Source organism: Gorilla gorilla, chromosome 3 (genome assembly GCF_029281585.2).
Source record: "Gorilla gorilla gorilla isolate KB3781 chromosome 3, NHGRI_mGorGor1-v2.1_pri, whole genome shotgun sequence".
Classification (NCBI taxonomy): Eukaryota; Metazoa; Chordata; class Mammalia; order Primates; family Hominidae; genus Gorilla; species Gorilla gorilla.
The window spans coordinates 203,362,758-203,377,439 of NC_073227.2; the positions used below are offsets into that span (position 1 = coordinate 203,362,758).

At 38.1% G+C, this 14,682-nt stretch overlaps 1 protein-coding gene across 18 annotated transcripts in view; it reads left to right on the forward strand.

Annotated features, from left to right (window-relative positions):
- Nucleotides 1–14,682, forward strand: part of TENM3 (teneurin transmembrane protein 3) — a 652,872-nt gene that overhangs the window by 199,915 nt on the left and 438,275 nt on the right. For 12 of the 18 annotated variants that reach the window (XM_055385113.2, XM_055385106.2, XM_055385110.2 and 9 more), the window contains exon 3: nucleotides 2,993–3,271. The exons of 5 other annotated variants lie outside the window; for them this stretch is intronic. In XM_055385113.2, the coding sequence (XP_055241088.2) occupies nucleotides 2,993–3,271 (279 nt within the window). The remainder of the gene's footprint in view (nucleotides 1–2,992; nucleotides 3,272–14,682) is intronic. One more of the 18 variants, XM_055385117.2, reaches the window with a different exon arrangement.

A 14,682-nucleotide genomic window follows, 5' to 3' on the forward strand; every position in this document is an offset into this window, starting at 1 on the left:
CCTCCCGCCCTCCTCCACACCGCTTCTCGCTTCTCCCAGTCAGGGAGCTCTGTTCTCTCCATCTTCCCTGCCCTGGTCAAAACTGCAGATGTTTTCCATCAGCATAGCGTATCTTGCTAAACACTGCTAGACTGCAAGAAATAATCGAATAGACTAATTTATTCTAGTTTAAGGTTAGATCTTTCCAGGGGTGTTTGCATTAAAATAAGGGATCCTAAAAATAACAATTTCTTAACCACTGAGGAGAATTGACAACAATAGAATGTGAAGCACTGAGGGAGGTCTGGAGTAGGGATGTTTTTGAATAAAGGCAATTACTTAAGTAAAACTCAACTTTGGTGGTGGTGTCGCTATTTGAAAATGAGTTGAAAATGATCCTCTCCCTACTCTCAAACTATACACTTCTCTGTGATTATTAATTACGTTTGTCAAGGTATTTATTTTTTAAGCGATTTTTTCATTTAGCCCTTTTTTGTGTGAGTCACATTTACATAAACCATCTCCTAAACCAAGTCAGGACAGCCCTGAAAGATGAAGAAATAAGAGTGTAAAGTGACTTAAACAGAGCTAGTCAGTGGCTTTAACCTGGGTCCAACTGAGGCCAAGTTTAGTTTTCTCTCCTAGGGGAAACTAAAACAAACTTTTTAATTCAGTAAGGAAATCTAACAGGGATTCCGGCTGTGGTGCTTGCATCATAGCTTCATTTCAGAAGCAGCCCTGGAGAATTTTGAATCATCGTAAGACATTGACTTCAGAGGGAAGTCAATGGAGGGAAGTATTTATGGAGTTTGGGATACGTATATCAATTCATAGGGATGATGTGTTGTGTTTTTAGTTGCAAAGTGAACTGTGTTTACATACCTGGGTAACAAAGATTACAGTTTTCTGCTTCCCTCACCTCATAGATTTTTTGCATCAAGATGGCAATAGTGTGAAAAGCCAATCACTTGGAAATTGTTTCAAGCCACATTGTAGAGATTAGAAAGAGAGTTTGTTACTGGCCTTTTATTTCTCTTTTCATTTCTGAATGTGGGCACCTCTCAAAATAGAGGCAAAAAACAAAGGATCTTATTTATTTTTCCCTCTTTAAAAATTATTTTGCATCCTTATTTTGAAAAACCAGCATGTTTGATGGCAATATCTACACGTTTTAGAGTCCTCCCGTATGTTACAAGTGACATATAAATAGCAGTGGGTAAGCTCTTCCACAGCAATTCCATTAACTGTTCATGTGGACACTGACCTTATTCGGATTTACTTTCATAAGTACAATCTGCAGTAATGATTTTAACATGCCAACAATACTGAGTCTCATCTCAGTGAGCTTGCCTGCTTTCTCACTGTTCAACGCACAGGCCCCTTTTCCTCTTTTTCTCTTCTTTTACTTCTTTTGACATACTTTTTGGTTCAGATACGTGTTCACATCTCTCTGATAAGCACACTTTGATTTGCAGCTAATTGTAGCAACTGATTTTCATTATTTATGAGTGTCATTGTCGGAATCCATTTGGAAGTCTGACCGAGATAAAGCTGATTCCAACTTCTGATATGACCACAGCAATAAAGCAATTAACCACACTAGTTAAAATGTGCAGCAGCCTGGAGGGTGCTAATATCTTTACAACCCAATATTTACTACATTGTCCATTAGGTTTGATTTCTTTCCGAGAAGATTCAACATGTTACCATTTTATCACAAATAATTTATAATACCCTCTTTCAAAAAATATAATGTATGTTTCTCATATCAACCTATTAGCATTAAAATGTTCACAGATTTAAGAGGTAGAAGTAGGGAAATCAAAACTATGAGTAATATAAATGCTTAATATTCTTAAAAGGTTTGGTTATGAGATAGCAGCATTTAAATCAGTCTTTGTAGGTTACTATTCTTTACCTATATTTTGATTCTGATTGGCACCTAAATCTCACACTCTACCATGTCAACCAGAGACAAGAAATAGAAAAGTTTTATGTATGCATGACAAGCAAACATTTTTCTCACTCTTCTCATCCATAGTAGTATAAAACATGTGAAATTTCCAGAATAAATACAGGATTGGAAAAGTCATTAATAACAGCAGTCATTTTAAAGTGTCACCTAATTTAAACACTTTTGCTTTAAGTTATTGCAGTGTCATGAGTTTTATTATGCTCAATTTATTAGTAAAGGCCTGCAGAGTTCACAGCCATTTATTTTTCAGGGAACTTGATTTTATCATTAATTTTTAAATACGTAATACTCCCACTTTATTTTTAGAGTGCACTTTATTTGCAAAGATTGGTTTACTCTGATCAATACAGATGTTTTCAGGTGTGTAGTAAAGCAAAAAGCCTAGAAAGTCAAAAATGTACAAAATATGCAGCAAATTTTTTAGATGTTATACTCCAACATTTAATGTGTATATACACTCCCCCCCCACACACATATATACATACATACATACATACATACAAAATACTACGTGTTATGTTGATTGCTAAGTCAAGGTGGAAAAATATAAGAAGAATGACCAAGCTCCTGTTTCTACTGTTTGAGTAACTTATTCTTGAAGGGAAACTTTTCTCTTCCAAAGGAGTGACATCTGGGTGGGAAAATGTTATTGTTGGGGACTCGAGCCAGGACACAGAAAATAATTCTGACAATTTCCATTGCCTCACAAGTCTGCTAAACAAAATTCTATCATTGCACTAATCCTTTCTCTGGGTTGAGTTCTCATGGTTGGGGCCACTTTACTTGCCCATCTCTCTGGAGGTACTTATGGGCTTAAAGAGTTGACAAAGGAGCTCTAAGTTGGGGCCCCGCCCTCCTCCCATAATGGCGCCCACTTGATCCTATGCCATGTGACGCTACTGTAAACGCCTGGTGCTGATCGCTGAAAAGCCTAAATGTTTGAGTGTTTATTTCTGAAAGACATTCTTAAAAAAAAAAAAAAGAAACTAACACTGAACATATACTCACTAGTTGTTATCTTTTTTTCCCCCTAATTAGGACAGAATTTTACCCTAAGGCAGTTAGGAGTTTGTGAACCAGCAACTCGAAGAGGACTGGCATTTTGTGCGGAAATGGGGCTCCCTCACAGAGGTTACTCTATCAGTGCAGGGTCAGATGCTGATACTGAAAATGAAGCAGTGATGTCCCCAGAGCATGCCATGAGACTTTGGGGCAGGGGGGTCAAATCAGGCCGCAGCTCCTGCCTGTCAAGTCGGTCCAACTCAGCCCTCACCCTGACAGATACGGAGCACGAAAACAAGTCCGACAGTGAGAATGGTAAGTTTCCTTTTTGGCTTTATAATGTTGGCATTCAGTGCTTCTGTCTGTTTTGGTTGACTCCGGGGGGGATGTTTTTCTTTCTCTCCTCCTTCCTCTTATCCTTCTTTCTCTCTCTTTCTTGTCCATTTCTTTTTGTTTTAATGTAGTAGAACTCAAGAAATGTCCTTGAATAATGCATTTTTTCCTGGAAAAAAAAATCAATATTTGACATCAGATTGTTAAATTAGGCAAGCAGTCTACAATGTTTTGGCTATAGTTTTGAAAAACAGGTTAATCATCTACAGAAAAAAAAATAGCTTTGACTTCTCTTGGACCATGTCACCTGTTGTCTTCTGTGGGGTGGCAAAGCACGTGTTGATAAAGTTTACCCCAGAGCCGTCTTGCAATCAAAGATGTCTTTGTAGATTCCTCTTGAAGATATCTCAAAGAAGTTGCAAAATCTTAGAATGGATGAGTGAGCACGCAGAATAGTTTATTAACAGGGCTCTAGTGATTGAAGAACAAATATGATCATGCTTTAAACTTAAGAGTTGATGAGAGCAATTGAAATCTTGGTAAAGAGGGGGAGTGTGGCCTTTGATGTTCTTTGGGGACTGGATTACTATGCAATTAAATCCACACACAAAAATTGGATTTTAGGATATCCAAATAGCAGCTTTTTGTATATTGTAAGAAAAAAAGTCTTTATAAATTATTGGGACTTTTTTTTCCTATTGCCAATGTGGGATGATTTTTTAAAAGTTAATTTATATGCAATAATACATTTTAAAGAAAACTTAATTTTTAGTCAGTGCTGCTTCTAGGAAGAATTGGGGCATCAGCAGCAATGCAGCAAACAAATAATTCTCCTTCAGCTTTTATATTAACACTGTACTTGCTATTTCAGTCTAGTTATTAATGCTATGCATATCCTATGCATCAAAAAGCAAAGAGAAAATTAAAATGAAAGAATTGCATGACATTTGAAAAGAAAAATGGTTGTTTTATCAATGATATTTCAATTTTATTATTTATTGGGTGACTTTGTCAGCTTTGCTTTGTAATAGGAAAGCGGATCTATTGTTAGCTTTCAGTTTCAGCTAAGTCACAGTGTGAAGCAGCACCTAAGGCTTATTAGTTATTTTCTTTCTATTCATGAAAAAAGGTCTAATTTAAACCAATGCAATCAATTTCTTATCTTAAGTAGAATATCTTAGTGCATTAAACCAAAGTCAAGATCAAATAATAACTATATACTCAATATCTTCATTTGGAAGTTTCAGTTCTTCGTGGAGGCTGGCTTTATTCCAATTCAAAAGAAGAAACAAGGACAGTTATTTTGATAAAATGAGCCTCAGAATCAGGATGCCAACATTTCTCTCAGTTAATCCATTCACCTCAGTAAATCCTGTGTTTCTATCCATTTTCATAGTGGATTCAGAAGTCACTAACCTTAAATACGTATGATTTGGAATAAATATTGCTTCCTGTCCAGCTGTACTTCACATAGCACTCCTTGAGAATGGCAGGTACAATGGTCATATTCAAAGGTAGCACCCAGCATTTAATTTTCTTAAAATACACAATAAAATCTTTGATGTTATAGAAGACTAGACTGCAGCAGGATAATGCGATCAGTTCTGATTATCTGCATCATAGATCATCCACATCCATAGCTATCAAATATGTTTTAACATTGGGTCAGTGTGCACTTTCCAACCAAAACTTCTATGGCATCTCATCCTTTCTCTCTAATAACAAAGGTGTCTTGTTATGGTATCTGTATTGGTAAAATATAAATTAATTTTATGATTTTTAAAATTACATATCTGCTAAAAGGATCTCATGGTGGATTCCCAAACATATGTATTTTTTTTTCTTTTTGGAAAATATAAACTTTGTAACCTTTAGTTAACAATATATAATATCCAAATGTTAGGGAGAAGGGAAGGAAGACTTGTGAGTTTCTCATACCACTGCCCTCACCATTTGCATGGATTAATATTAACTAGAGGAGGAAATTGTTTCCCCAAGAATCTTGTAGACCTTGTTCTTTGATGTAAAGGCAAGAAAAGTTGCACTCTTTAATTTCTCCAAGTAGTGGCTAGGAAGCAGAATGAAGAGAGACAGGGAGAGTGTCAAGGGCCTTGCCTTGAAATTCAGAACATTTGGCAGCATTTGTTGAGAGTAAATAGGTCAGCCAAGTTAAGAGTATAAAGTGTCAAAAGCAATGTTTGTTGAGCTGGGCAACATGATGACTTAAACTTGTGTTTACTCTTTTTCCGAAGGTTTGGTTGTGGTTGTACTTTTAAACAACATTTTGATGGTCTAAGAATTCCAAATGAGAGCAGTTTAAAGAAAGAAACAAAAGAGGAAATAAAATAGATACGTTGTCTTAATGAATACTGGCTATTGCATATATTTCAAACATATGTCCATAGGAACTTTTCAGATTAATTTATTTGTTCTGAAATTTCAGTGATTACTTAGAAGGAACAAGATTTCATTTAATGTAATTAATTACATTAAGATATAGGGAAGCATAATTTTCTGAAGTATTTAGCAGACCTTATAATTTTGAATTGTGGAATTAAACAATAGCACTGAGGATTTTTTTCCTGATATTAAAAAATTATGTGTCTTTCCCTTAAGCTGGGTTATAGTAAGAAGTGAAATTTGCAGTCATACATAGGTTCTTCTAACAACTTTATAAATAATCGTCTCAAAACTAATTCACATTTTTACCTATATTACTACTTTTAGTCAAGTAATTCTAATATAAAGTTAACAAAAATAATTCAATTCTACTATCTTCAGGTATTTTTAATTGCTCTAACTTAAAAAGCTATAGATTTTCTGGTTATATTTTCTTTTGACTCTTCAATTCTTTTCATTTTCTCTTTTATTCATTTTCATACTAGCTTGAGATGTGTTCTTGGAAGTTCTATTATATCACTAAAGGTTGAAAAGAGAAGGAGATGGGTGAAATAACTCACCAAAAGGAAACTAATTTAAGAGCCAGATGCTGATGTGTTTTCATCTGGTTTAACATGAGAGCTTGCCTTGACTGTTTTCTTCATTTGAAATAACTGTGAATGAGGCTGTTTTTCCCAGAAAAAAAAATGTTATTCAACATTGTAAAATTATGCAAGCAGAGTGCCTGATGTTCTAGCTACAACTTCAAAGAAGAATTTAGTCACTAAAAGGGATTAGATTCCATTTATTTATTGATAAAGAGGCCAACAGTTCAAGTTAAGAAGGCGCTAGAACTGCTGTGAGGCTAATGAAATTTTGATGGCCCAAGCCTCCCACAAGAGTAAGAGAACATTCGGACCGTGTCACACAGCTCCCTGTTAGCTGAGAGTCAAAACAAGTGATAAGATTTATTCTTTTGCAAAACTAACTTTTCACCAGCCATGGGGAGTTGACATTAAAAAGCATTTTGAGGAAAAAAAAATTTTTACAGTATATATTGAGTTTCCTATGTAATTCCAAATATTAATCTTGTTCCAGATGAAGGATATGGGAGAAGCCCTTTCTTGGCACCCATTGATTGTTGTGGTGTCGTGGTCGTGGTGGACTGCCACACACCAGGGCAAGTTCTGGAGAGACGGTGATTTGGGATCACCTACTAACAGCAGTTTGAGTAAAAATGGGTGAAAGGTTATAAAATCAGTGTGATGGGATACCCCAGTCAAAGGTAGAATTCTCAGTGTGCTCTGGTTTATTGTAGGCATCTCTCCTGTCTCCAATGTGGTTTTTGTTTTGTTTTGTTTTGTTTTTTGAGACAGTCTTGCTCTGTCGCCCAGGCTGGAGTGCAGTGGCATAATCTCAGCTCACTGCAACCTCTGCCTCCCGGGTTCAAGCCATTCTCCTGCCTCAGCCTCCTGAGTAGCTGGGATTACAGGTGCACAACACCACGCCCAGCTAATTTTTGTATTTTTAGTAGAGACGGGGTTTCACCATGTTGGCCAGGATGGTCTCAATCTCTTGACCTCGTGATCTGCCCGCCTCTGCCTCCCAAAGTGCTGGGATCACAGGCATGAGCCACCGCGCCCGGCCACTGACGTGTTGTTAAAAGAGCCGTGACTGAAGTCCCACCACCCAGCTTTGCAAGTGCTATAATCTGACCTCAGTTCCAAATACCTATTTAAACGTCAGGAACAAAGGGCTTTTTTTTTTTTTTTTTTCCAAAACATCAGTCTTTAAGCTTTAAAAATGTTTCCATGGAGAGTAACTCAGTGTCAAGAGATGTGCAGAAAATCCAAAGAAGGGTAAGGTTGCCCGTGGTATCAAGGAAATAAGAACCAGAAGTCATCAGGACAGTGAAGATATTTAGCAAAGAAATGTAAGTGGGAAAACATGTAATAAAGTTAGTTTTGTGATTTAATAAGTAAATAAAATGTTTGCGTATGCATCGCTTCCCAGAAGCAGCCAGGCATCTATTGTTTTTTGTCATCCAGCCAGTGTGACGTTGTCACAGGTGCCTGGATTTGGAATCACACTGGTCAGGGCTCACATTCTTTCATTCATCCCCTGTGACAGTTACCCCCTGAATCACCTAGAGTGGCAGTTGTCAACTCTTGCATGCCTTGTCTGCTCCTTCAGCTGCCTGCTGAGTTCTGGAGGGGCGGAGCTCTCCTGTTGGAGTCTAGTTCCTTCTTCCTGCTCCTCAGCCTGTTAGCCCCCTTGGAGAAAGATGACCTTTGATGTAAGGCAGGCCAGCAGGCGTTGGTGCTGCTCTTCCACCTCCTCATGACTCAGGACCCCGAGAGCCTCCATTGAGGACAGTCTTTGCGAATGTGATGCCCGGAGGAGGGACTCCTGGTTTTGTATGGGCACTACCACCTCCCAACTTTGAGACCTTGGGCAAGTTGCTCACCATTCCGTGCCATGGTTTCCATGTTGTAAAATAGGGACAACAGTAAACAGGGCTATAGTCCTATGAGGTCAGGGCTGTTGTGAGCATTAAGTGAGTGCAGGTATGCCTGGTGCTTACAAAACTCCCTGACATCTAGTGAGTTCCGAATAAGTGTGTGCCCTTATTATTATTTGTAAAAGGTGGAAAATTATGTCTGTTTTATGTGGCTATGAAGACTAAGTTAAATAAACAATATCAAGTGCCTACCTAGTTTGGACCACAATAGATATCTCCTCCTCCCCTCCCCGACTCCTCCTTCCTTACCCCACCCCACCCCAGGGCTGCATTCATCAAGTGTTCTGTCAAGATGGAGGAGAACTCACGGTGTCTTCCAGAAAGGGCGCTGATCATTTGCTCAGTCTGGAATTTCTGTCACCATTTATTGACTCTCTTATTTTTCTCCAAAACCCCACATCCTTTTTAATTTACTGTAATTAAATGAATGTACATTGAATGGTGCTGATAATTAGTCTGATGGTTGTAGACTTCAAAGATTTTAGCATGCTCCTTCCCCTCCTGGCCAAAGAAAATTTCAAAAGTAGTGTTTCCCTCAAAGGCATGTTACTTAGACAGCTGGTCAATTAAAAGGCAATTTAACTGATGCTCATCAGTTCACACAATAAAATAAATCATTCCAAGAAGACTTCATTTCTCACCTAAGTTTGAGCAATGTACCTGTTGTCGGACCCCACTAATGCCACATTAATTGTGCATGATACTGAAGTATTATGGACTAATTTGGCTAATGAAAAAGGGTATAACATTAAAGTGCCGTCTTTTTAAATGTAATAGACGCTTTGCACAGCTGAAATACTTTTCAAGGAACCAATTTCACTTGTCCTTTGAAATGGTATTTTAAGTCTACTTTCTGTATGGAGAGATAAAGTCTAAAAGTTGCATTATTGTATTTTAAGAGGAAAAAGGCGTACCCCTCAAACCAATTGGATGAATGACTGTAGTGATAGCATTTCCATCAATCTCTAAAGAGAGAACTTCAGCTATTTTGCAATCCAGATTTCCTTGTCAAGCAGAATATGTTCTCTGGAAAGGAGGGCAGTGCCATTTCTTCTCTTCCTGAACAACTGCAGATAGGTGAGAGAGTGAGGAGATAGACGGACTTGTAGCTCTTCCAGTGCTGATCAAATTCTAGGAGAGTTTGAGAGAAACTGCTAGCCAGCTATGTCATGTACTTGCGATCATTCTAGGACAACACAAATGCCACATCTCTCCTAGCGCTTTGGAGGAAGGGGTACTGTCTTAGTTTTCTGAAGATGATTTGAAGAGAGGTGTACTTTTTCACCTCACTAGCATTATTCCATTCCTTCAACTTTATCCAGGAACCTTTTCTGAGCCTACTTTGGATGTTGATTGAGAGACATAAAATGGAATTCTGTTGCTGTAAGAAACACATGGCATTTCAGTGTTATTCTAATTTTATGAGTTTCTATTATACATACTAAACTATAGCTTGAATATAAATTTCACTGTGGGCCCTCCTCCGGCATGTAATGGTCATTTCTGGCATGGTCTCCTGTGATAAATTATATTTTATGTTTTATGTGCACTAGAATGGCAAAAATAGCAAACGTAATATGTCAGCGGGCTTCCTAAATCAGGCTCAGAATTAAAGTGCTGCTTTACAAAATGACGTCAAATAGTTCCTAATACATAAAAATAACTACATTGCCTTGATAGATATACATTTACAATTTCAATAGTGACTTGTCATTCTTTGAGCAAAAGCTTCCCTGTTTCATTTAAGGATGAAATAGATTCACTTCATGGGTATGTACAAGTCACTTTTTAGTATAGTAAGTTATGATTTAACTGGCCGGGTGCGGTGGCTCACACCTGTAATCCCAGCACTTTGGGAGGCCCAGGCGGGTGGATCACAATGTCAGGAGTTTGAGACCAGCCTGGCCAACATGGTGAAACCCCATCTCTACTTAAAATACAAAAATTAGCTGGGCGTGGTGGTGGATGCCTGTAATCCCAGCTACTCGGGAGGCTGAAGCAGAGAATTGCTTGAACCCAGGAGGCAGAGGTTGCAGTGAGCCGAGATCGTGCCACTGCACTCCAGCCTGGGCAACAACAGGGATACTCCAGCTCAAAAAAAAAAAAAAAAGTTACGATGTAAATAAAATCCTAAAAAATTTAGTATTATGAAACTAGAACTGAAACAACTGTAAAGTTCACTACTGTTATTGTTACTACAGGCTTAAGTATTTATATACATTCATATTTTTCTGTTCTAAGAGGATTTTCAGAAAGCTTGGCAGTTTGCTATGCTTCACGTGGAAATTGCCATTTCTATTAAACTCGATTTGTGTTCTAAGTGTTTTTGTTAAAGTATACAGAGTATATGCCATCTCTGTTTCAATTCTAAATGTTCTTTTAGTTGTAGAGTTGAAATTAAAGTGAAGCATGCTATGAATGTATCAAAACTGATGATGTATGCTATTTTGATTTTTGAATGTGTTTTTGATATCCTTGAAAAATCACAGTGGTAGCAGTAAAATTGTTTTAATTAATGAATTGAATAGCAGTGAGTGTTGAATCAGGTTTATTGATGTAATTATCACTGAAATAGAAAAAATAAGTGTTAGAGCTATAGAACCTTCGCTTATTTGCCATTCCGTGAGTATTCAGGTGTCGGAAAAGCAGCTAACTGAGGGTTTTTTTGGTGTTGTTTAAAGAATATTCTTCTCAAATCATAATAATTCTGTTTATTAACATTACATACACATACAATTTTATACATGATTATCTTGTACATTATTTACTGAATGGTTTGAATACTAACTTCAGTATATTGAAATTTTCTTATATTTATCAGTTGATGAGATCGTTTTCCATAATAAATAGGCCGTACGCAAACTAAACGTGAAACCTATTTGAATGCATGTTAAAATGGATAGAAATGCGTATACACTTAAGAAAAGAGCAACTAAAAATGTCTGATGACTATTGCCTTGACTTTAGTCACGCAGAACCTGAAAACTAAATAAAGGGTAACTTATTGAATAGATTTCTTATTTAGTATATCAACTAAGTCTTCACTCAACGAATCATAAATGCTGGATATGGTACCAGGTGCTGGAAAAACAAAAATGAGTAAGATGTATTCCCTGACGTCTAGAAGCTCACAGGGTGGTTGGGCAAACCGGCAAGTAGGCGTGTAATTAGGTTTTAATGTGGTTAGTGTTATTACAACAGAATATGCAGAGTCAGTGTCAGCCCAGAGCCGATTGTTGCCAACAGAGACTGGGGGCAGGAGAGGAGAGAATGTTTCACAAAGAAGGAAGGAAGCAGCGTTGGACCAGAGGCTTAAAGGATGTGGAGAAATTCGAGATTTAGACAGAACAGCAAAGGAGAATGTGTAACTTCCCTGGGGATGCTCCAAAAGCCACAAGGAGTTTGATGCCTGGAACACATGAGGCTACAAAAGTAGCCCCCGAGCAGTCTTCATGGTGATGCTAAGGGATTTGCACGTTTTCCTGCAGGTAATGGGGAGGCTCTGAGGGATTTTAATGCAGAGGAATAGTATGGTCATGTTTGCGTTTTACAGAGTACCCTGAAAGCAGTGTGGAATATTAACTGTCTTTCCTCAAGGAGAGCAACCTCCCTGGGGACATGGCCCTGTTCACTGTTGTACCTCTGTGCTCACCTCACCTAATACCTGAACCTGGAAATGAAGGTTTTGTTGAATGGAAAAAGTAATTGACTTAGAGGTCAAACTTGGAAGCAAATTGGCCAGTTAGATAGTATTGTAATTATCAAAATAGGAAAATAGAAAAGTTTGGATCAAAAACCAGAAAGGAAAGGGAGACCCATTTAAGTAGAATCAAGATTTGATGATTAATTGGGGGAAGAGAAACATTTAAAGAGACTGTCTTCCCCAACATGAGAGACTCAGTGAATGATGGTACAATCCAAGTGGAAAGTTAAAGTATTGTGTCTCTGGTAAAGTTAGTAATTCACATGAGAAGACATAGTGTTTGAGGTGTCTGTGGGCCATCAAATTTCAGTAATTTATTAGCCAGTTATATATATACTATATATATATATGAAATTCAATTAGATCTTGTGTAAAAATATTTACTCTGTGATCTATATTATTGCAGTTAAAGCCACAGGGCAGAATTAAACCTCTTTCTGAAAGCAAATAGAATGAGAAAAGAAGAGGAGTGAAGCTAGAATCCTAAGCTCACCAATATTTAACATAAGGGTATAGATGAAGCACCAATAAAAGAAACGAAGGACCTTTTATAGAGGCAAAAAAAACCCCAAAAGATTAATTGACAAAAGACAACAAAAGAGACACACTGTGATCAGCAGAGTCAAAAACTTCCAAAAGTTGCTGGGTACAGCAATACCCGTGTCAGCACTCAGAAGGGAGGCTGAGGTGAGAGGATGGCTTGAGCCCAGAAGTTAGAGACCAGCCTGGGAAACATAGTGAGACCCCATCTCAGAGAAAAAGCTTCCAGTGAGGATAATGTATGTATAGTGGGTGTGGAAGTCAAATCGTGGTAGTTCAGAGTTGAACCAAAACCTTAAATGTGGCACCAGCAACTGGAGATTATTCTCTCCAAAGCTCAACTAAGGAAGGAGAGAGCGAGGCTGGGGGATCCAGGGATGGAGGTACTTGTATAATTGGAGGACATTTCAGCATCTTCTTAAGGAAAGGGACGGAGCAGCAGAACAAGAAAAAGGTGGAGTAGAGGCGATTGAGGGAAAATGAAAAGCATCCAGCCTCTGAGAATCAGGAGTGAAGGGGTCCTTGGAGTATGAATGTGGGTAACTGCGAGTCCCTGAAAACTTTTTTTTTAAATATATTTTAAAAATTATTATTTTTTATTATTATTATACTTTAAGTTTTAGGGTACATGTGCACAATGTGCAGGTTAGTTACATATGTATACATGTGCCATGCTGGTGCGCTGCACCCACTAACTTGTCATCTAGCATTAGGTATATCTCCCAATGCTCTCCCTCCTCCCTCCCCCCACCCCACAACAGTCCCCAGAGTGTGATGTTCCCCTTCCTGTGTCCATGTGTTCTCATTGTTCAATTCTCACCTATGAGTGAGAATATGCGGTGTTTGGTTTTTTGTTCTTGCGATAGTTTACTGAGAATGATGGTTTCCAATTTCATCCATGTCCCTACAAAGGACATGAACTCATCATTTTTTATGGCTGCATAGTATTCCATGGTGTATATGTGCCATATTTCTTAATCCAGTCTATCGTTGTTGGACATTTGGGTTGGTTCCAAGTCTTTGCTATTGTGAATAGTGCCGCAGTAAACATACGTGTGCATGTGTCTTTATAGCAGCATGATTTATAGTCCTTTGGGTATATACCCAGTAATGGGATGGCTGGGTCAAATGGTATTTCTAGTTCTAAATCCCTGAGGAATCGCCACACTGACTTCCACAATGGTTGAACTAGTTTACAGTCCCACCAACAGTGTAAAAGTGTTCCTATTTCTCCACATCCTCTCCAGCACCTGTTGTTTCCTGACTTTTTAATGATCGCCATTCTAACTGGTGTGAGATGATGTCTCATTGTGGTTTTGATTTGCATTTCTCGGATGGCCAGTGATGGTGAGCATTTTTTCATGTGTTTTTTGGCTGCATAAATGTCTTCTTTTGAGAAGTGTCTGTTCATGTCCTTCGCCCACTTGTTGATGGGGTTGTTTGTTTTTTTCTTGTAAACTTGTTTGAGTTCATCGTAGATTCTGGATATTAGCCCTTTGTCAGATGAGTAGGTTGCGAAAATTTTCTCCCATGTTGTAGGTTGCCTGTTCACTCTGATGGTAGTTTCTTTTGCTGTGCAGAAGCTCTTTAGTTTAATTAGATCCCATTTGTCAATTTTGGCTTTTGTTGCCATTGCTTTTGGTGTTTTAGACATGAAGTCCTTGCCCATGCCTGTGTCCTGAATGGTAATGCCTGGGTTTTCTTCTAGGGTTTTTATGGTTTTAGGTCTAACATTTAAGTCTTTAATCCATCTTGAATTAATTTTTGTATAAGGTGTAAGGAAGGGATCCAGTTTCAGCTTTCTACATATGGCTAGCCAGTTTTCCCAGCACCATTTATTAAATAGGGAATCCTTTCCCCATTGCTTGTTTTTCTCAGGTTTGTCAAAGATCAGATAGTTGTAGATATGCGGCGTTATTTCTGAGGGCTCTGTTCTGTTCCATTGATCTATATCTCTGTTTTGGTACCAGTACCATGCTGTTTTGGTTACTGTAGCCTTGTAGTATAGTTTGAAGTCAGGTAGCGTGATGCCTCCAGCTTTGTTCTTTTGGCTTAGGATTGACTTGGTGATGCGGGATCTTTTTTGGTTCCATATGAACTTTAAAGTAGTTTTTTCCAATTCTGTGAAGAAAGTCATTGGTAGCTTGATGGGAATGGCATTGAATCTATAAATTCCCTTGGGCAGTATGGCCATTTTCACGATATTGATTCTTCCTACCCATGAGCATGGAATGTTCTTCCATTTGTTTG